The sequence below is a fragment of the Trachypithecus francoisi genome, unplaced genomic scaffold (genome assembly GCF_009764315.1).
Source record: "Trachypithecus francoisi isolate TF-2019V2 unplaced genomic scaffold, Tfra_2.0 Lachesis_group13, whole genome shotgun sequence".
In the NCBI taxonomy this organism is placed as follows: domain Eukaryota; kingdom Metazoa; phylum Chordata; class Mammalia; order Primates; family Cercopithecidae; genus Trachypithecus; species Trachypithecus francoisi.
The window spans coordinates 38,038,420-38,061,845 of NW_022681458.1; the positions used below are offsets into that span (position 1 = coordinate 38,038,420).

The 23,426-nt window shown below is 42.1% G+C and overlaps 1 protein-coding gene across 4 annotated transcripts in view; it reads right to left on the reverse strand.

The window, feature by feature from the left end:
• The window catches only part of LOC117094629 (cytochrome P450 20A1), a 59,264-nt gene that overhangs the window by 18,283 nt on the left and 17,555 nt on the right, over positions 1–23,426 (reverse strand). For 3 of the 4 annotated variants that reach the window (XM_033230657.1, XM_033230656.1, XM_033230655.1), the window contains 3 exons: positions 12,383–12,550; positions 5,890–5,968; positions 409–524 (listed from right to left, as the gene is read on the reverse strand). In XM_033230657.1, the coding sequence (XP_033086548.1) occupies positions 409–524; positions 5,890–5,968; positions 12,383–12,550 (363 nt within the window). The remainder of the gene's footprint in view (positions 1–408; positions 525–5,889; positions 5,969–12,382; positions 12,551–23,426) is intronic. The other variant, XM_033230658.1, reaches the window with a different exon arrangement.

Sequence of the window (23,426 nt, forward strand, 5' to 3'; positions counted from 1 at the left end):
GTAGCCCCAGCTACTCGGGAAGCTGAGGCAGGAGAATCGCTTGAACCCAGGAGGTGGAAGTTGCATTGCACTCCAGCCTGGCGACATAGCGAGACTCCATCTCAAAACAACAACAACAACAACAAAAACCCCCAAAAAACATGTATGATGCTTCTCTTAAGCCACTGAACTCTACGAAGGTATCTGGATTAAAACGCATGAAAAGCACACTGTATATATGTGTGATTATTATCATTATTTTTTATAGATGGCGTCTTGCTATATTGCCCAAGTTGGCCTCGATCTCTTGGGTTCAAGTGATCCTCCCACCTCAGCCTCTCGAGTAGCTGGGACTATAGTCATGAAACACTGTGCCTGGCTCTGGCTTTTTTTTTTTTAAACCTGAAAAACATTTAACAATTATATCACCTGTTGGTCATTAAGGTTTCCTTTTACTAAGGAGTCAATGAAAATATGTTGACTGAAGTTCCTTCCTTTTCGTTCTTTTATGATGTTCCTTAAAACAGACTCCAGTTGCATGAGGGCTTAGAGAAAAAAACAAAATAATTTTAGAATACAAGCATTAGTGGAGACTGAACTTTAAAAAAATAATTCTGCGCAATGTTAATACATGAAGAAGAAAACCTTCAAAGTTAGTAACCAACAACAAAGAAAGCTAATTTATATTTAAAATCATCTATTTTCCTCCTTCTTTTTGCCAAATTTAACATACATACAAAAACGTACATAAAGCATGTAAGTACAGTTTAAGGAATAATTATAAATCACCACCAACCACCCAGGTCAAGAAGTAGAGCAATGCCAGCACTTGACTTTTTCTTTTATTTTTGAGACAGAGTCTTGCTCTGTTGCCCAGGCTGCAGTGTAGTGGTGTAATCTTGGCTTACTGCAGCCTTGACTTCCCAGGCTCAGGTGATTCTCCCATCTCAGCCTCCCAAGTAGCTGGGACTACAGGCATGTTAACCACGCCCAGCTAATTTTTGTATTTTTGTCAGAGACAGGGTTTCACCATGTTGGCGAGGCTGGTCTCAAACTCCTGGGCTCAAGCAATCTATCCACCTCAGCCTGAAAGTGCTGAGATTACAGGCATGAGCCACCACCGCACCCGGCCTAATACCAGCACTTTAGAGGCCTCCAAACACATAAGCCTTTCTTCCCTGATATCATCCACCTTCCTTCTAAATTCTGTCTTAACTCCATTCCTTCTCCCAAATCAGGAATCACTTATTTATGGCTAGAAGCAGATGAAAGATAATCAGAAAAGTAAATTTCTAAAAACCTAAAAGAGGCTGAGCACTGTGGCTCATGCCTGTAATCCCAGCACTTTGGGAAGCTGAGGCAGGTGACACGAGGTCAGGAGTTCAAGACTAGCCTGGCCAAGATGGCAAAACCCCATCTCTACTAAAAATACAAAAATTAGCTGGGCTCAGTGGCAGGCGCCTGTAATCTCAGCTACCTGGGAGGCTGAGGCAAAAGAATTGCTTGAACCTGGGCAGCAGAGGTTGCAGTGAGCCAAGATCATGCCACTTCACTCCAGCCTGGGCAAGAGGATAAATAAATAAATATTTTATTTATCTCTAAACAAATAAATATATAAAATAAAAACCTAAAAGATATCAATAACTGATATCCAATGGCCCATAAAATTATACACAAATATGTTTCAGTCTTCACCTTACTTGACCTATCATATCACTGATGATGTTGATAACGTACTCTCCAAGAAACACTTTTTCATTTTCTTTCTTTCTTTTTTTTTTTTTTTGAGACAGAGTGTTCGCTGGAGCGCACGGGCACAATCTCAGCCTACTGCAACCTCCACCTCCCAGATTCAAACGATTCTCCTGCCTCAGCCTCCCGAGTAACTGGGACTACAGGCGTGTGCCACCACGCCCAGCTAATTTTTTGTATTTTTAGTAGAGACGGGGTTTCACCGTGTTAGCCAGGGTGGTCTCCATCTCCTGACCTCGTGATCCGCCCGCCTTGGCCTCCCAAAGTGCTGGGATTACAGGTATGAGCCACCGCACCCAGCCAAGAAACACTTTTTCATGTGGTTCCCAGGACTCTAAACTCCCCTAGACTCCACACTTCCTCCCACTTTACGGCCTGCTCATTCTGTCTCCTTTTTTGATTCCTTTTCAATCTCTTGAACTTCTCAGCAATGAAATGTTCGAGGACAGAGCTCAGTTTTGGGACCACTTTCCTTTTTCTATCTATATTCACTACCTGGTGATCTCTAATCTCAAGGTTTTCAATGCAATATATGTACCGCACACTTCCAAATCTGTATTTCTAGTCAGGACTTCTTTCTCTTCAGCTCCAGATTCATATTTCAAATCCTAATAACAAACTCAACCTCTGCACTTGGATGTCTGAAGCATACCAAACACTGAACTCTTGAGCTTTCCCCCAAATCCTGGATCTTCCCACAGTCTTCCCCATCTTATTTCCTGACAACCTCCTTTTGCAATTAGGCCAAAAATGTTGGCGTCTCTCTCTCCCTTATACCCTAATTTTAATCTGTCAGCCAATGTTGGTAGGTCTACCCTCAAAGTACCAAATTATTTTCTTACTCCTTTTTTTTTCCTTGTTCTTTATTTTCTGTTGCCTGACACTTCGTCCAAGCCACATTATCTCTTAAGCCTGGTTTATTGCTGTAGCCCTCTAACTAGTTTCCCTGCTTTTGCTCTGGGCCCATACAGTCTTTCATACCAGTCAAAGTGATCCTTTTATAACATAACTCAGATTGTAACTCTGCTCAAAACCTGTCAGTGTCTTCCTATCTCATAGTAACAACCTAGTCACACAATGGTCTGTAAGCCATACAAAACCCATTCCTGTCTCCAGTCTCTCTGACCTCATCTTCTGCTCCTCTTCTCACTCACTTCACTCCAGCCATACTGGCCTTCCTGTTGTACTTCAAATATAGCAGGAAGAGTCCTACTTCAAGGACTCTGTAATTACTTTTCCTCTACATGGAATAGTTTTCCTTTGAACATCTGGATATCCACATGTTCTGCATGACTGGTTTCATCTCTTTCAAGTGTTACCTCAAAAGCCACCTCATCTTGAGGCCTAATAATTACTTAAAATTGCAATCTCCCAACCCCCCACACTCCCTATCCCCTTCTGGTTTTATTTTTCCCTACAGCATTTTTCACCTTTTAATGTACTATTCAGTTTACTTATTTAGATTACTATCTGTCTCTTCCCACTAGAATGTGGCGCCACAAGGGCAAGAAATTTTGTTTAGGTTCCTCAGCACCTAAAACATGCTAGGATATCATAAATCTACATTAAATATTTATAGAATTGAATCAATATAATACACATTAGTGATTAAAATGAGAAATTATTCCCAGGCACAGTGGCTCACGCTGGTAATCCCAACGCTTTGGGAAGCCAAGGTGGGAGGATTACTTGAGGTCAGGAGTTCGAGAGCAGCCTGAAAAACATGGTGAAACCCTGTCTCTATTAAAAATACAAATATTATCTGAGCATGGTGGCAGGCGCCTGTAATCCCAGCTACTTGGGAGGTTGAGGCCCAGGAATTGCTTGAACCTGGGAGACAGAGGTTGATCTCACCCAGCCTGGGCGATAGAGCGAGACAGTCTCAAAAAAAAAAAAAAAAAAAAGAATTAAAATAAGAAATTATTAACACTATAAAGAAGTTGTTCCCAGACTTTGCTACACATTAGAATCACCTGAGAAGTTTTTTCAAACAACAGTAAAGCACAAGTCACACCTCATATCAATTAAATCTGAATGTTTGATATTTTTAAAAAGATTTAATGTGTAGCAAAGTTTGGGAACCACTGTTGTACATTCTCAACCCTACAAGTACGTTAGAATAATCTGGAGAGTCTTTTCAGAAACACCTGATGCCCACGGCACCCCAATCTCAGATTCTGAATAAACTGATCTAGGATAAGGTTTTGTGCTTTAAGTTCTCCAACTGATTCTAATGTGCAAAGCAGGTTGGGAATTAAACAAAGGAAGCTCTGATCCAGTCATGGGATCCCATTTTTATAAATACTAGAACATAATAATTTCCAATAAAAGCTCAAATTTGATCTATGCCCATGTTGTAGCCCAAGGAACACATCATGCCAGATAGTTTACTTTTATTTAGAATCAAAGAATATACATTATTTTCATTTCATGTTAATTTAACCAATATTTCTGAAATACATGTTTTATCAAGGGGAATTAATCTAAATGCATTGATCAAGATAATCATAATGGTCATAAAAACCGGATAGCAGGAAATGTGTCAATTAAACTGGCGTTTTTTTTCTTTTTTACTTCTGTTGGACCAAGAAAATCACCAAAACAGTAAGCTAATGAGGACAGGGATTTTTGCCTCCTGTGTCTCGCACCACTGCACTCCAGACTGGGTGACAGAGACTCTATCTCAAAAAACAAAACAACAACAAAAAACCAACATTAATTTTAAAAAAAGTATTAAAGCTTTATAATTATTCAACCACTGACAGAATACAGAACAAAAAAAAAGGGAGAATAATTAATTTGGAGGCACTATATTACATTAAAATTGCTATTTTTCTGTGTAAATTGTGTAAAATTGAAATTGAAATCAATGCCAAACAGCACTGAAAATATTTTTATTCAATGTTATAATAGCAAGAATTTTTTAGGTTGCTAAATTTTTTTTTTTTTTTTTTTTTTTGAGATAGAGTCTCACTTTCTCACCAAGGTTGGGAGTACAGTGGCATGATCTCAGCTCACTGCAACTTCTGCCTCCAGGGTTCAAGTGGTTCTCATTCCTCAGCCTCTTGAGTAGCTGGGATTACAGGTGTGTGCTGCTTCACCCAGCTAATATTTTTTTAGTAGATGCAGGGCTTCACTATGTGGCCAGATTGGTCTCGAACTCCTGGCCTCAAGTGATCTGCCTACCTCAGCCTCCCAAAGTGCTGGGACTGCAGGTGTGAGCTACCACACGGGGCCTATGTTGCTAATTTTAAAAAATTTTTTGAGATGGGGTCTCTCACTACATTGCCCAGGCTGGTCTCAATATCCTGAGCTGAAGTGATCCTCACATCTCAGCCTCCCAAGTAGCTGGGACCACAGGCATGTGCTACCATGGCCGCCGTTTTTAATAAATATCTGTAATATTTAATCATGTTGACATTTCCCTACTAATTCCTATAATGTTGAACCTTTAGTTTGTTCCTGGTTTTCTACTTGCAGAAACAGTACTGCAAAAATACCTTCATGAATATTCTCTTCTTTCATATAATTTCATCCATTATTTATGGTTCTTAGTATGCATTATTAAACTGCTTTCTTAAGATTGTAGCCTTATACTTTCCATTAATCCCGTAGAGTATACCCGCTCTACAGCACTCTCATTCTGCAGTCAGTGCTAGAGTTTCTTTTACTAACTTATTTTTCCTCGCTTCTGTTAAAGAAAACTTTCATTGTAGAAAATGTAGGAAAAAAGCGTAAAGAAAGAAAATATAGGCCGGGCACAGTGGCTCATGCCGGTAATCCCAGTACTTTGGGAGGCCATGGCAGGCGGATCATGAGGTCAAGAGATTGAGACCATCCTGGCCAACAGGGTGAAACCCTGTCTCTAATAAAAATACAAAAATTAGCTGGGCGTGGTGGCACACACCTGTAGTCCCAGCTACTCAGGAGGCTGAGGCAGGAGAATCGCTTGAACCTGGGAGTCGGAGGTTGCTATGAGCTGAGACAGCACCACTGCACTCCAGCCTGGCAACAGAGCGAGACACTGACTCAAAAAAAAAAAAAAGAAAGAAAGAAAATATAAATGACGTTTAATCTCACTATTCAGAGATAACTTTATTAAAACTGGGGCACATTTATTTTTTGTCCTCACTAAAAATTAAGAGTGACCAAACTTACCATCTTCGTATTGTTTTTTCCGAGTTGTATTTTTATCAAGTGACCCATCTAGAAAGCCTTTTCCGATCTCAGACCAAACCTGAAAATAGGTAAGTATACATATCTATTATCTAATAGGTAGAATTGTAAAAATTATAACATAGAGCACTGTAACCTAATAACTTAGGAACTTTTTTTTTTTTTGAGTCAGTGTTCTGGCTCTGTCACCCAGGCTAGAGTGCTGGATTGCAATGCACGATCATAGCTCACTGCAACCTCCACCTCCGAGGCTCAAGCCATCCTCCCACCTCAGCCTCCCAAGTAGCTGTGACTACAGGTGTATGCCACCAATGCCAGCTAATTTTTCTATTTTTTGTAGAGACGGGTTTCACCATGTTTCCCAGGCTGGTCTTGAACTCCTGAGCTCAAGTGATCTTCTCGTCTCAACCCCAAAGTGTTGGGATTACAGGTGTGAGCCACCTACCCAGCAGGAACTCTTCTCACCAACAAATCTGATAATTAAGCTCTCCTTCTCAACTGGCTGCACAATCCTTTACTCCACAGTCTCAGAGGAGAGGGTACAAATATATTTTAATGACTTTAGTCAAGACACTTTCAAACTAATAAGAAGTGGAAAGTGAAAAATTCCTTTTCTCTAAAAGGAGTAGGGAGAAGAAAAAGGACACAGCAGTTGAGTCAATCCTCATTTTTTTTCCCCCACGAGACAGGGTCTCGCTGTGTTGCCTAGGCTGGAGTGTAGTGGCATGATCTCCGCTCACTGCAACTTCCACCTCCCTGGTTCAAGCAATTCTCCCAGCCTCAGCATCCTGAGTAGCTGGGATTACAGGCGCCTGCCACTACATCCAGCTAATTTTTGCATTTTTTAGTAGAGATAGGGTTTCCAGACTGGTCTTGAACTCCTGACCTCAGGTGACCGCCCGCCTCAGCATCCCAAAGTGGTGGGATTACATATGTGAGCCACTATGCCTGGCCCTCATTTTTGTATTATACTGGCATAAGTGTAAAAATAAAATTCACAGGTAATTACAAATTTCTGTTTCACCTGTAATATTGATCAACACTGGCTGAGGTAAAGAAAAAGGTTAAAATTTAGTCTGAGATTTGGATATGATAAGCAGAATAGGCTTCCAAATATTCACAATTGGGTCATTAGCCCCTGAAAAAACTTTAACCTGATTTTAATTCAAAAGTTCTAAAAGAAGTTAGGGAAAGAACACAACACTTATTCATCAATGGTTAAATACTATTATTTGAAAAATAATAGATTTTAAAAAGCCCTCAATTCTTACCTTAAATGAAAACATTTCAGATTACTTAAACGTAAAAAAATCAAACTTAAAACTACTGTAAAAATGAATAGTAGGCCGAGTGGAGTAGCTCACACCCATAACCCCAGCACTTTGGAGGCCAAGGCAGGCAGATTGCTTGGGCTAAGGAGTTCTAGAACATGGTGAAACCCTGTCTCTATGAAAAATACAAAAAATTAGCCAGCCGTGATGGTGAGCATCTGTGGTCCCAGCTACCCAGGAGGGTGAGGTGAGGTGGAAGGATAGCTTGAGTCTGGGAGGTGGAGGCTGCAGTGAGCCGAGACTGTGGCACTGCAGCCTAAAAAAAAAAAAAAAAAAAAAAAAAAAAAAAGAATAAAAACGTAAATATTTATATAAGATGCTTAAAGCTCAAAAGCAGTTTCTAAGCATGACAGAACACAAGGCACAAATCCACAATGAAAGAGTTAAACTGATTTAGCTACATAAAAACATTAGCATTTGTGATACTGAAAAAGTATCACAAAACATTTATTTACTATAAATAAATGTAAAAGGAAATGAAAACTGAGATTAAAAATAAAGAGCTGTTCTAGATTAGTAAGAAAATGAAACACATCAATAGAAATCTAGGCAAAAGAGCCAGGGGGGCCTAAAATCCCAGCTATTTGGGAGGCTGAGGTCAGAGGATCCCTTGAGCCCAAAAGTTTGAGACAAGTCTGGGCAACATGGTGATACTGTGTCACAAAAAAGTAAATAAAATAATGAAGAAATATAGGTGGAGGACATTTTAAAAAATCCCATAAAAGGAACCCAAGTGTTTAACAGAAGTATAAAAATATGATTTTGGGTTTTTTATTTTTAAGACAGGGTCTGGCTCTATCTCCAAGGCTGGAGTGCCTAGGCACAATCATGGCTCACTGCAACCTCCACCTCCTGGGCTCAAGCAATCCTCTGGCCTCAGTCTCACAAGTAGTTGGGACTACAAGAATGTACTACCACACCCAGCAAATTTACGTGCGTGTTTTTTTTTTGGCAAAGATAGGGTTTTGTCATGTTGCCCAGGCTGGTCTCAAACTCCTGGGCTCAAGTAATCCTCCTGCTTTGGTTTCCCAAAGTGCGAGGGTTACGGGGTGAACCACTGCACCTAGGCAAAAAGATGTTTAACCTCGGCCAGGCGCGGTGGCTCACACCTGTAATCCCAGCACTTTGGGAGGCCAAGGCGGGTGGATCATGAGGTCAGGAGATCGAGACCATCCTGGCTAACATGGTTAAACACCGCCTCTACTAAAAATACAAAAAAATTAGCCAGGTGTGGTGGCGGGCATCTGTAGTCCCAACTACTCGGGAGGCCGAGGCAGAATGGTGTGAACTTGGGAGGCGGAGCTTGCAGTGAGCCGAGATTGCGCTCTAGTCTGGGCCACAGAGCGATACTGTCTCAAAAAAAAAAAAAAGATGTTTAACCTCACGAGTAATAAAATAATTACACAGGCCGGGCATGGAGGCTCACGCCTGTAATCCCAGCACTTTGGGAGGCTGAGGCAGGCAGATCACCTGAGGTCAGGAGTTCGAGACCAGCCTGGCCAAGATGGTGAAACCCCGTTCTCTACTAAAAAATATAAAAATTACCCAGGCGTGGTGACAGGCACCTGTAATCCCAGCTACTCGGGAGGCTGAGGCAGGAGAATCACTTGAACCCAGGAGCTGGAGGTTGCAGTGAGCCGAGATTGTGCCATTGCACTCCAGTCTGAGTGACAAGAGCAAGACATCATCTTAAAAAAAAAAACAACAAAAAAAAAACAGAATTATACATTTCAGGCTGGGCACGGTGGCTCACGCCTGTAATCCCAGCACTTTGGGAGGCCGAGGCAGGTGGATCGCTTAAGGTCAAGAGTTCAAGACCAGCTGGCCAACATGGTGAAACCCCATCTCTACTAAAGGTACAAAAATTAGCCGGGCGTGGTGGTGGGCACCAGTAATCCCAGCTACTGGGGAGGCTGAAGCAGGAGAATCGCTTTAACCCAGGAGGTGGAAGTTGCAGTGAGCCAAGATTGCACCATCGCATTCCAGCCTGGACAATAAGAGCGAAACTCCATCTCCAAAAAAAAAAGAACTAGGCCGGGCGCGGTGGCTCAAGCCTGTAATCCCAGCACTTTGGGAGGCCGAGACGGGCGGATCACGAGGTCAGGAGATCGAGACCATCCTGGCTAACACGGTGAAACCCCGTCTCTCCAAAAAATAGAAAAAACTAGCCGGGCGAGGTGGCGGGCGCCTGTAGTCCCAGCTACTCCGGAGGCTGAGGCAGGAGAATGGCGTAAACCTGGGAGGCGGAGCTTGCAGTGAGCTGAGATCCGGCCACTGCACTCCAGCCCGGGCGACAGAGCAAGACTCCGTCTCAAAAAAAAAAAAAAAAAAAAGAACTATATATTTCAATCATAAAATGTCATTTTTGGCTTATTGGATAGGCAAAAATCTTGTTTTTTCAGACAGGGTCTCACTCTATCATCCAGGCTGGAGTGCAGTGGTGTGATCCTCCCGGGCTCAAGTGATCTTCCCACCTCAGTCTCCTGAGTAGCTGGGACTACAGGTGCGCATGCCACCACACTCCGCTAATTAAAAAAAAAAAAAAATTGGAGACAGGGGTCTCACTGTGTTGCCCAGGCTGGTCTTGAACTTCTAGGCTCTTGCTTTGGCTTCCCAAAGTGCTGGGACTACAGGCACAAGCCACCGTACCTGGCCTAGAAAGGCAAATATTTAAGGACCAACAATTCTAAATGTTGTCAAAAGTACAGAGTAAGAGCACACTAATATTGGTGGAAAAATACTTGGGACAATATTTGCAGGGGACAGTTAGGACATACAATATGCAACTGAAGGAAAGATGTATGTTTTTTCACATTTTAACACCTGTGAAATCAGTATGCATCTTACAACTGATGACATCTCCCAATTGTTTTCATCCAAGTAGCAATCATGATGCAGTCGTCATTGGCTCTGAATTCACAAATTGGTTATTATTCCTGGTGGCATGACTGGACAATGGCAATCCCTTGGTATTTCAGACACTAAAAGATCATTTCAGGGGTGGGCAGGAGGATAAGAAATCACTTAATGGGTACAATGTGCATTATTTGGGTGATGGATACACTAAAAGCCCTAACTTTAACACTACACAATCTATGCATGTAATAAAATTATATATATAAAACCTATAAATTTACACAAATAAAAAAAAATCTTTGAAAGCCCACTCTGGTGGCAAGGCTGTGGACATATGAAAAAAAAAAAAAGAAAAAAATCATTTGAGGAAGAATAAGTCCTGTTTATAGTCTGAAAAGTTTCCTTTGACAGCTTTTATTAATATTAAGAAAACATCAAATTCTTGCCAAAAATACATATTTTGAATCTACTCATGAAGTATCGGACAAACTCAAATTGAGGGATAGTCTACAAAATAACTGTCCTGTACTATCCAAAAATGTAAAGGTCTAGAAACGAAGAAAAGCTGAGGAACTGTTCCAGATTAAAGAGGTCTGATATCTAAAAGTACTGAGTGATCATGAATTGGGTCCTGGAATTGGAGGGGAAGAGGCTGAGAATCTACAAGATTATTATTGATACAACCAAAGAAACTTGATAACTATGTTGTCACTACATAAGAGAATATCCTTGCTCACAGTAAACATCAACTGCAATATTTAGAGGAAAACAGGCAAAATGTTCAATTTACTCTCAAATGGTTTCAGGAAAGTGGGAGGAATGGATAGACAGATGGATAGATAGATATAGATAGAAGATGAATGACAAAAGCATGTGTGGCAAAATGTAAACAACTGCTGAAACTGGGTAAAGGATATATGGGAGGGAGGGAGTACCTTGTATTAACTGTAACTTTTCTGGAAGTTTGAAATTATATCTATTTTGAGGTTATAAGAAAAGAAAGGAAAGAAAAACAACATCAGCATAAAAATATGTAGGATAGATGCCAGCAACTGGAATAAAATCCTGGAAACAGCGGTGAGATCACTCTTTTTTTTTTTTTTCCCCCTTTTTTGAGATGGACTCTTGCTTTGTCGCCCAGGTTGGAGTACAGTGGTGCAATCTCAGCTCACTGCAACCTCTACCTCCCGGGTTCAGGTGGTTCTTCACCTCAGCCTCCCGAGTAGCTGGGATTACAGGCTCCTGCCACCATGCCCGCAAATTTTTGTATTTTTTAGTAGAGACGGGGTTTCACCATCTTGGCCAGGCTGGTCTTAAACTGCTGACCTTATGATTCACCTGCCTTGGCCTCCCAAAGTGCTGGGATTACAGGCATGAGCCACCACACCTGGCCGAGATCTTTCTTTTTTTTTTTTTGAGACAAGAGTCTCACTCCATCACCCAGGGCTGAAGTGCAGTGGCACGGTCTTGGCTCACTATAATCTCTGCCACCTGGGTTCAGGCAATTCTTGTGCCTCAGCCTCCCAAGTAGCTTGAATTACAGGCGCAAGCCACCATGCCTGGCTAGTTTTTTTTTTTATTTTCAGTAGAGATGGGGTTTTGCCACGTTGGCCAGGCTGGTCTCAAACTCTTGACCTCAAGTGATCTGCCTGCCTCAGCCTCCCAAAGTGCTGGGACTACAGGTGTGAGCCACTGTACCCAGCCAGCCAAGCCTTGTTCTTGATAGACAACAATCTGCATTATTAAACTACCCAGTATGATGAAATAATTGTTTAATTTATTATTATCATTTTTTAGAGACAAGGTCTCACTCTTGTCTCCCAAGATGGAGTGCAGTGCTGCAGTCATAGCTCTCTTTAGCCTTGAACTCCTGGGTTCAAGTTATCCCTCCTGCCTCAGCCTCAGTAGCTGGGACAACAGGCACATGCCACCATGCCTGGCTAATGATGAAATAATAATTTTATTTATTTATTTTATTTTATTTTATTTGAGACAGAGTCTTATTCTGTCACCCAGGCTGGAGTGCAGTGGCACAATCTTGGCTCACTGTGACCTCTACCTCCCAGGTTCAAGCGATTCTCATGCCTTAGCCTCCCAAGTAGCTGGGATTATAGGTGCACACCACCACACCCGGCTAATTTTTGTATTTTTAGTAGCGACAGGTTTTCACCATGTTGGGCAGGCTGGTCTTGAACTCCTGACTTCAGCCTCCCAAAGTGCTGGGATTACAGATGTGAGCCACGGCGCCCAGCCTGAAAGAATAATTTTAAATTTAGCCCCAGACTTACTGTGCCATGATTCTTCTGGAAGCGAATGACTTCCTGATCATTTTCAAATGTACTACCCATTACTATCTGTGTAACAGACTTCATAGCAAAACCAAGCATATGCTGGCTGAGGGGCACGTGCTGGGTCTCTGGGTAGGAGAGCCATTTATCTAATAATTCTTCTGAAAGCTGAAAGAGAACAGAAAAGCACAATGATTACTATTTCTGCATACTAAATCTCAGAAAATGTTCCTAAGTAGATTCATTCAATAGCAAATACAGTTAAACTCTGTAACCGAAGTGAACATTCAGGTACAAATCTGTCAGACTGACACTAGCTCTATCTAAAATTGCATCCTCAGTGGTTCAGGTTCAGCTTCTGGCAAAGGGTTGATATGTAAAACAAAACAGAACCACTATCACAACAATAAAAACAGAAAATATAAATTAAAAACTCAAAGACAGAAAAACCTTAAACCCAATGGAAATTAAAAGACCATACTCTTGGTACCTAATTAAAAATAATGAAAAGTCTGCCACAGAATGCCTGTGACATAGTAATCAATAAATATATGAATATATATAAAAGTCCTAAACATACTTCAGTGACAGAAACCTCTGAGTCTCTTTGTCATTCCTTCCTTCACCAAATATTTATTAAATACCTATGGAATAAAAACAGAGTCTAGTGAAAAGATTATAAATAAGCTTTAGGCCGGGCACAGTGATTCATACCTGTAATCCTAGCACTTTGGGAGGCAAAGGTGGGTGGATCACCTGAGGTCAGGAGTTTGAGACCAGCCTGGCCAACATGGTGAAACCCTATCTCTACTAAAAATACAAAAATTAGCCGGGTGTGGTGGTACACACCTGTAATCCCAGCTACTCAGGTGGCTGAAGCAGGAGAATAGCTTGAATCTGGGAGATCAGGGCTGCAATGAGCCAAGATCACGCCATTGCACTCCAGCCTGGGCGAAAGAGCGAGACTCCATCTCAAGAAAAAATAAATAAATAAATAAATTTTTTAGATGTAATTAAGGATCTCTAATGAGATCATCCTGGATTTATGATAGAATCAAAATCCCTTATCTTTATATAAAATAAAGATGGAAGGAAAATTTAAGACATAGATACACACAGAAAGTAAAGAGCTCTGAAAGAAAGACATAGAAAATGAAGAATAATGAAATGTGGGTACATAACAAATGAATAATTAGTGTACAAAATCAAAGTATAAAGGTGGGAGAGAGAATATGGAGTTAGTAAGGCCCTGGCATTGTTGAGTAATTGGTAAAAGTTATCATTAACATTAGATTATAATAAGCCAAGAATGCCTATTATAATCTCTAGGGCAGCAGTTCTCAACCAGGGTGATTTTGTCTCCAAAGGACATTCAGAAATGTCTGGAGACATTTTTTGATTGTTACAACTGGGGTGAGGTGCTACTGGCATCTAGGTGTAAAAGCCACAGATGATACTAAATATCCTACCATGCACAGGATAGCCCTCTACAATAAATAATCACAGGCCTAAGTTTGAATACTGCCAACAGTGAAAAGCCCTACTCTAAACAAATACTAAAATAGTTAAAATACATAACTAATAAGCTAACACAGAAAACAGAATACTCAAAAATATTTTATTATTTCTAAAGAAGGCATGAAAGAGGCCAGGCGCAGTGGCTCACGCCTGTAATCCCAGCACTTTGGGAGGCTGAGGCGGGCAGATCACAAGGTCAGGAGATCAAGACCATCCTGGCTAACACGGTGAAAACCCACCTCTACTAAAATTACAAAAAATCAGCTGGGTGTGGTGGGCGCCTGTAGTCCCAGCTACTCAGGAGGTTGAGGCAAGAGAACAGCGTGAACCTAGGAGGCAGAGCTTGCAGTGAGCCAAAACTATGCCACAGCACTCCAGCCTGGACGACAGAGCAAGACTCCGTCTCAAAAAAAACAAAAAACAAAACAAAACAAAAAAACTTGTATATGACAGAAATATAGAGGGAAATGTATAGACTTAAATTCACATATTAGGAGGGAAACGGCTGTTTATTAATGATCTAAGCAACTATCTCAAGAAACTAGAAAAAGAATAGCAAATTAAAACCAATGAAAGTAGAAGGAAGGAAATAAACATAAGAGCATAAACAAAATTAGAAAACAAACATAATATATGGAGAAAAAAGTTGGTTCATGTAAAAAATTTTAATAAAATTGAAAGACATTGTATCAGTTACTGACTGCTCCTGTATTGCTCTCGACCTATAAATTCATTCTTTTTGCCTCGCTGTTAAAATAGACTAGCAGGTCTGGTATGGTGGTGTACATCTGTAATCCCAGCACTTTGAGGGGCTGAGGCGGGAGGATCACTTGAGGCCAGGAGTTTGAGACCAGACTTGGCAACATAGTGAGACCACCATCTCTAATTTAAAAATAAATAATAAAATAAAATAAAATAATATAAAAATCAACTTGGGTCCTTTACATATTTTTCCTTTGCCACCTGGCATGATGTTAAGCTTTCTCAGCATAAGGTGATAGAGAGACATTTGTAAGAAGAGTTTTTCTTCTTGGTTCCCATGCTTGTCACAGAGCAGGCCACTGTGATGTCTGAAGCTTTCCAGAGTCAGGGTCTTGCAGTGCCCTGGAAAGCAGTCAGCAGCTTCCCCCATCAGCCCTCCCCTTGGATGCTTTTGTAAGAGATGTCCTCCAACCCTGCAGTACCTCCTGCAGCATGGAGTGGCCAGCAGCTTGCCTTGCCAACTCCCCCAAAAAAGTTGTGCCTCAGGTGAGACACCTCTCCATGAACAGCTTTCCCCACCACACTAAAGGACAGCATACTAGAGGATAAATGTCCAACCAGGTCCAAAGGGCAGATTTCCAGCAAGTTTTGCTAATATGGCACGATAGCAACCCCTCTGCCATTCACAGCAGTTGTGGCTCCTCCAACAAGCCTGAATCTGAGTCCTGAGGAAGAGGGTCTTCTTAGTGCCCTCTGTCTTGGCCCTGGGGTTTGTGACTGTTCCTTATATCTGCTATTCCTTTTTTTTTTTTTTATTTTTAAAGAGACAAAGGAGCCGAGAAGCTACAGGATGCAGTGCGCAGTGATCATGCCACTGCACTCCAGTCCAGGCTGGAGTGATCACTGCACACTACATCCTGTAGCTCCTGGGCTCAAGGGATCCTCCCATCCTCCTGCCTTGCCTCCTGAGTAGCTGGAACTATACGCATGCACTACCACACCAGCTAATATATATATTTTTTAATTTTTGTTTGTAGAGATAGGGTCTTGCCATTTTGCCCAGGATGGTCTTAAACTCCTGAACTCAACCTATCCTCCCACCTTGGCCTCTCCAAGTGCTGGGATTATAAGCATAAGTCACTGTGCCCAGGTGTATTCCTATATTCTTTAGAGTTCTCCTTAGAGTAGCCCCTATTAACTCTTCACATTTTTTATTTTTGTAGAGGTGGGGTCTCACTATGTTGCCCAGCTGGGTCTTGAGCTCCTGGGTTCAGGCAATCCTCCCACCTTGGCCTCCCACAGTGCTGGGATTACAGATGTAAGCCACCATGCTCAGTCTATAATTCTTTATATAAAACTTTCTCTGTTCAAATAGTTATATTCCTTCTCTCTCCCATTGGACCCACACTGATAAAGACCTCTGGAAACACTAATCAAGAAAAAAGAGAAAAAAGAATAAGAAGGCCGGGCGCAGTGGCTCACGCCTGTAATCCCAGCACTTTGAGAGGCCGAGGCAGGAGCATCACGAGGTCAGGAGATCGAGACCATCCTGGTGAACATGGTGAAACCCCGTCTCTACTAAAAATACAAAAAAATTAGCCGGGCGTGGTGGCGGGTGCCTGTAGCCCCAGCTACTGGGGAGGCTGAGGCAGGAGAATGGCGTGAACCCGGGAGGTGGAGCTTGCAGTGAGCCGAGATCGCGCCACTGCACTCCAGCCTGGGGGACAGCGTGAGACTCCGTCTCAAAAAAAAAAAAAAAAGAGACAGAAAGAGAGAGAGAAAGCACCATGAATCTTAAAGACATTAAATATATAATGGAATGTTTGGCAATAAAGCAGGAAAAGAAACTAAAAATCTTAAAGTCAGAAAAAAGGAAATAAATTATAATTAATCTCAGATACCAGCTGGGCTTGGTAGCCCATGCTAGTAATCCTAGTGCTTTGGGAGGCCAAGGACAGATGATGGCTTGATGCCACGAGTTCAAGGCCAGGGTGGGCAACAAAACAAGACCCCCTCTCTAGCAAAAATAAATTTTAAAAATTAGCTGGCCATGGTGGCAAACACCTGTAATCCTAGCTACCTGGGAGGCTGAGGCTGGAGGATCACTTGAGCCCAGATGTACTAAGGTATATTAAGCTATGACTGTGCCACTGCACTCCAGTAGGGTGACAAAGCGAGATCCTGTCTCTAAAAATTAAAAACAGGCCAGATGCGGTGGCTCACACCTGTAATCCCAGCATTTTGGGAGGCCGAGGTGGGTGGATCACCTGAGGTCAGGAGTTCAAGACCAGCCTGGCCAACATGGTGAAACTTCGTCTCTAGTAAAAATATAAAAATTAGCCAGGCATCATGGCACACACCTGTAGTTCCAGCTACCTGGGAGGCTGAGGCACAAGAACTTCTTGAACCCACGAGGTGGAGGTTGCGATGAGCCGAAATTGTGTCACTGCACTCCAGCCTGGATGACAGAGTGACACTGTCTCAAAAAATAAATAAATAGGCTGGGCGCAGTGGCTCACATCTGCAATCCCACCATTTTGGGAGGCCGAGGCAGGTGGATCACCTGAGGTCAAGAGTTCAAGACCAGCCTGACCAACATGGTGAAACCCTGTCTCTACTAAAAATATGAAAGTTAGCTGGGCGTTGTAGCGGGTGCCTGTAATGCCAGCTATTAAGGAGGCTGAGGCAGAAGAATCACTTGAACTTGGGAGGTAGAAGTTGCAGTTAGCTGAGATAGTGCCACTGCACTCCAGTCTGGGTGACAGAGTGAAACTCTGTCTCAAAAAAAAAATAAAAAGATATGCCTGTAATCCCAGCACTTTCGGAGGCTGAGGCAGGCGAATCACGAGATCAGGAGTTCGAGACCAGCTTGGCCAACACGGTGAAAACACATCTCTACTAAAAATACAAAAAATTAGCCAGGTTCAAGAGATTCTTCTGCCTCAGCCTCCCAAGTAGCTGGAACTACAGGCATGTGCCACCACACCTGGCTAATTTTTGTATTTTTTGTAGAGATGCAGTTTCACCATATTGGCCAGGCTGGTCTCAAACTCCTGACCTCGTGATCTGCCCGCCTTGGCCTCCCAAAGTGCTGGGATTACAGGCATAAGCCACTGCGCCTGGCGAAGACTGGGTAATTTATAAAGAAAGCATGGTGCCAGGTACCTACCTGGCTTCTGATGAGACCTCAGGAAGCTTATCATCATTGCAGAAGGCAAAGGGGACGTAGCAGGTCACATGGCAAAAGCAGGAGCAAGAGAGGGGGGGAAGGTGCCACACACTTTTAAACAACAAGATCTCATAAGAATTCACTATTGTGAGGATAGCACCAAGCCATGAGGACTCCACTCCCATGATCCAATCGCCTTCCACCAAGCTCCACCTCCAATACTGGGGATTACAATTCAATATGAGATTTGCATAGGGACAAATAAACAAACTATATCACTGACTAATGCCTAAATTAAGTACCTGGCTTGTGCTATGGGGTTGACAATATAAACCTAAAGTAAATTTCTCACATAAGGACACAGTCTATGAACCAAAACTTAAAAAACCACCATAATTTGCCTCTGAATGAGTAGGAGGAGAAAACAATGGAATATGGAACAACAGAAAAGATTGAAAGTTTGGAGAACAGAGCCTGTGATAAAAGATTAAGGAAGTCAGAATTACTTAGTTTGAGGCAGAGAAGACAAAATAATTAAGGCTTTTAACAATAATATTACTGAAAAGAAAAAGGTGCTTCTATCATGATTGAAAGCAAGGCAAAGAGAAATGGGCAAAATTCCTGGAGATACACAATTAAATACGAAAGTATTCCTTACTGACAAATGTTGGGTATTTAAGCAGAACAGCAAGATTCTTGGTGAGTGCTTAAATAGAGGCAACATAACTGCCTCCAGGGAGGAAAATGCGAAGAAACAGGAACAGCTATGGCAAACAAAAAGCAGGCAGCCTGAGAGCTTCCAAGAATATGACGTGTGCACAACCAATACAGAACCTTGAGATACAAAACAGGAATGGTAACAATGAGAGATTGGGAATTTGGATGCACAAGCCTCCTGATAGCCCTGAGAATACTGGCTATCACAGTTACAGATGAAAGCTGGAAAATATAGAAGCTAATCAGCAGCAACCATAGATAAAGGAAGGTTTTGTTCAGTTTGTTTTTAGAAGAAGTGTGCAGAGCAGAACACAATGTATTAATTAATGCTTATAGTGGAGTGAGAAAGTCAGTCTCAAATCTTAAATGAAAAGTGTAGTTTCAGCTAGAACTTCCATATGGGAAAAATGGCATTTAACATTTACTAACTGTATTTTTTTTTTAAACACGGGGTCCTGCTATGTTGCCCAGGCAGGGGTGCAGTGGCTATTTACAGACACAATTATCACTCACACTACCCTTGAACTCCTAGACTGATGCGATCCTTCCTCCTGAGTAGTTGGGAATACAGGCATGTGCCACTATGCCCAGCTTCCAAATGTAATTTTTAAAAGTGGATACTGTAATAAAGGCCTGTGAGGCACAGTGGCTCACACCTATAATCCTAGTGCTTCGGGAGTCTGAGGCACGAGGATCACTTGACACCAGGATTTTAACAGTGGCATAGGAAACATAGTGCGACTCATAGTGCAAAACATAGTGCGAAACATAGATCTCTACACAAAAATACAAAAATTAGCTGGGCATGGTGGCACGTGCCTGTGGTCCTAGTTACTCAGGAGGCTGAGGCAGGAGGATCCCTTCAGCTCAGGAATTCAATACTCTAGTAAGCTATAATTGTGCCACTGCACTTGAGCCCAGGCAATAGTGCAAGACCTTGACTGAGAAAAATAAAAAAAGATACCTGATTTACCCTAATGTGATTATTACACATTGTACGTCTGTATCAAAATATCTCATGTATCCCACAAATATATACACCTACTAAGCAACCCTAAGTAACCATATATATATATTTTTTTAGAGACGGAGTCATGTACTATATTGCCTGGGCTGGTGTGCAGTGGAGCGATCTCAGCTCGCTGCAACTCCGCCTCCTGGGTTCAAGCAATTCTTCTGCCTCAGCCTCCTGAGTAGCTGGGATTACAGGTGCCTGCCACCACTCCCGGCTAATTTTTTGTATTTTTAGTAGAGACGGGGTTTTAATAGAGACTGAGTTTCACTATGTTGGTCAGACTGGTCTTGAACTCCTGACTTCATGATCTGCTGGCGTCGGCCTCCCAAAGCGCTGGGATTATAGGCATGAGCCACTGCGACAGGCCAAAAAAAAATTTTTTTTTTTTTTGAGATGGAGTCTCGCTCTGTCGCCTGGGCTGGAGTGCAGTGGCCGGATCTCAGCTCACTGCAAGCTCCGCCTCCCGGGTTTTATGCCATTCTCCTGCCTCAGCCTCCCGAGTAGCTGGGACTACAGGCGACCGCCACCTCGCCCGGCTAGTTTTTTGTATTTTTTAGTAGAGATGGGGTCTCACCATGTTAGCCAGGATGGTCTCGATCTCCTGACCTTGTGATCCGCCCGTCTCGGCCTCCCAAAGTGCTGGGATTACAGGCTTGAGCCACCGCGCCTGGCCCAAAAAATTTTTTTATTAAAGATACTTTTAAAGTTAATAAGGCATACTCTTAAGAGAACTACCAGGTATTTAAATACAAAAAAGCTTACAATGTGTAGTCAGAACATTTTCAGGAAGAATGAACACAGTTATAGAAGAGGGAAAGGAAAATAAACCCAAACTGACCAAATGGATTTTTCTTTTTCTTTCTTTTTGAGACAGGGTCTCACAGTCCCCTAGACTGGAGTGCAGTGGTGCAATCTTGGCTCACTGCAACCTCTGCCTCCCAGGCTCAAGCAATCCTCCCGCCTCAGACTCTTGATTAGCTGGGACCACAGGCATACGCCACCGTGCCCAGCTAATTTTTTTTTTTTTTTTGTAGAGACAGGGTCTGGTCATGGGAGGCTGAGGTGGGTGGACTGCTTGAGGCCAGGAGTTTGAGACCAGCCTGGGCGACATGGTGAGACCCCATCTCTATGTGAAAAATTTTAAAAAGAAAAAAAAGAAAAAAAGCATCTTAATTTTATGTAAATATATCCAGTTGTTATGGAAGTTTAGAGATGGTACATGGAGGGAAGCATACTTAACTAAACTGGAGGCTGGAGTAGAAGTTAGCCAGGCAAGGCTGGGAAAAATGTTTCAGAGGAGAAAAAAGAAAGAACAGACCTATGGAAGTAACAGAGGAGTCAAAGAATTTAGGAATGTTAAGTTATCAGTATTCATTCACTGACGTAATAAATATTAACTGAAGGCCTGCTGTATAATAAGAGCCAAGTTATACAGCAGTAATCAAAATAGAACAGTCCCTACCTTCATGGAGCACACACTTAAGTGAGGGAGACAGACACTCAAAGGATTACAAAAAATAGAATTACGGGTGGGTGCGGTGGCTCATGCCTGTAATCCCAGCACTTTGGGAGGCCAAGGTGGGCAGATCACCTGAGGCTAGGAGATAGAGACCATCCTGGCTAACATGGTGAAACCCTGTCTCTATTAAAACACAAAAATTACCGGACGTGGTGGCATGCACCTGTAATCCCAGCTACTCGGGAGGCTGAGGAAGGAAAATCTCTTGAACCTAGGAGACAGAGGTTGCAGTATGCCAAGATTGCATCACTGCACTCCAGCCTGGCAGAAAGAGCGAGACTCCATCTCAAAAAGAAAATAAAAATAAAAATAAATAAAACAATTATAAACTGGGAAAAGTGTTGTAAACGAAAGGCACAGGGTGTTATGATAGCATCTAAAAGGGGAACCTGGCCGGGTGCAGTAGCTCATGCTTGAAAACCCAGCACTTTGGGAGACTAAGGTGGGAGGAACACTTGAGGCCACGAGTTCAAGAGCAGCCTAGGAAACATAATGAGACACACATCTTTACAAAAAAATTTTAAAAACAACTAGCCAGCCATGGTGGCACATGCCTGTAGTCCCAGCTACTCAGGAGGCTGAGGTGGGAGGATCCCATGGGCCCAGGAATTTGAGGTTACAGTGAGCTATGATCAGGTCATTGCACTCCAGCCTAGGCCACACAGCAAGACTCTGTCTTAAAAAATTAAAAAATTAAAACAAAATAAATAAAAGGGGACCTATCTAGCAACGTGGAATGATCAGAGATAGCATCCCTGGGGAAGTGACATTTAAACTAGGAGTTGAAAAATGAACACACATTAGCTAGGTGTGTGGATGACTGGAGGTGCATTCCAGGCAAAGTGAATAACATAGACAGGCCCTGATATAGGAGGGAACAGGGTACATCTGAAAACTTAAAAGAAAACAAGTGTGGCTAGACTATAAGCCAAATGAGAATGTGGGAAACCAGGCTGGAAAAGTAGCCAGGCTAAATCATTAAAAGTCCTGAAGACTACATTAAAAATTTGGAGTTTGTCCAAAGAACAAAGGAGTTTTCAAACTAGAGTCCACAGATACCAAAGGGTCTGTTCATGGAATCCAGTGCAGTCTATGAACTCGGATCAGGGGAAAAAACAATCTTTCTTTTTAATTAACCTCTGAATAAAACTTGGTATTTCCTTCATTGTGAGTATAGGCTCTGACTTTTTAAACCAATACAAATCTCAAAATATGTTCCCATTATAAATGCTGGAAAAATCTCATAATAATAATTTTGGCCCTTGCATCACTACTTTAAAATCATGGAAGTTTCTGGAAGGATTATTAGATCTTGCTATAAATCTTGCTATTTAACACATTAACAAAGAGGCAAATATAATATCGTAAGCTTTTATAAAAAGTATTAGTATTTTGTAACTATATTGGTTTCCTTTAGCTATGTTATTCTCAGAAGGAGTCAAGGGTTTCATCGGACTGCCAAGAGGTACCTGTCAACTGCAAAGCATGGGAAAACAGATGGGGAGGAAAGGGGAAAGAGAAATAAGCAATCCAGGTAAGATTATGTAAATCTAAACCAGGGTGACGGCAATACTGATGGGAGAGAAGTAGATCAATTTGAAAGGCATTTAGAAGGTAAAATTGACATCAGAGATTCTTTTCAAATGTGATTTTCTTTTCTTTCTTTCTTTTTTTTTTTTTTTGAGACGGAGTCTCACTCTGTTACCCAGGCTTGGAGTGCAGTGGCGCAATGTTGGCTCACTGCAACGTCTGCCTCCCAGGTTCAAGTGATTCTCATGCCTCAACATCCTAAGTAACTGGGACTACAGATGCATGCCACCATGCCTGGCTAATTTTTTTGTATTTTTAGTAGAGATGGGCTTTCACCATGTTGGCCAGGCTGGTCTCGAACTCCTGCCCTCAAACAATCCACCTGCCTCAGCCTCTCAAAGTGCTAAGATTATAGGTGTGAGCCACTACACCCAGATCAAATGTGATATTTTCAAAGAATACTAAGTGTTATAAAAATGCTTACAATACAATAGTAAATAAAAAACACAAAGATTATCCATGCGTATAATCTGATTACATTAAAATTCTACTGTGCACACAAAACACTGGAATGATAGGAAGTTTTTGTTTTGTTTTGTTTTGAGACGAGTCTAGCTCTGTCGCCCAGACTGGAGTGCAGTGAGTGGCATGATCTTGGCTCACTGCAACCTCCGCCTCCTGGGTTCAAGTGATGTTCCTGCCTCAGCCTCCCGAGTAGCTAGGACTACAGGCATGTGCCACCACACACAGGTAATTTTTGTATTTTGAGTAAAGAAAGGGTTTCACCATACTGGCCAGGCCAGCCTCGAACTCCTGACCTCAAGTTGAGGCAGAAATTTAAAAATAAATATGCATTCATTCACTCTAAAAAAAG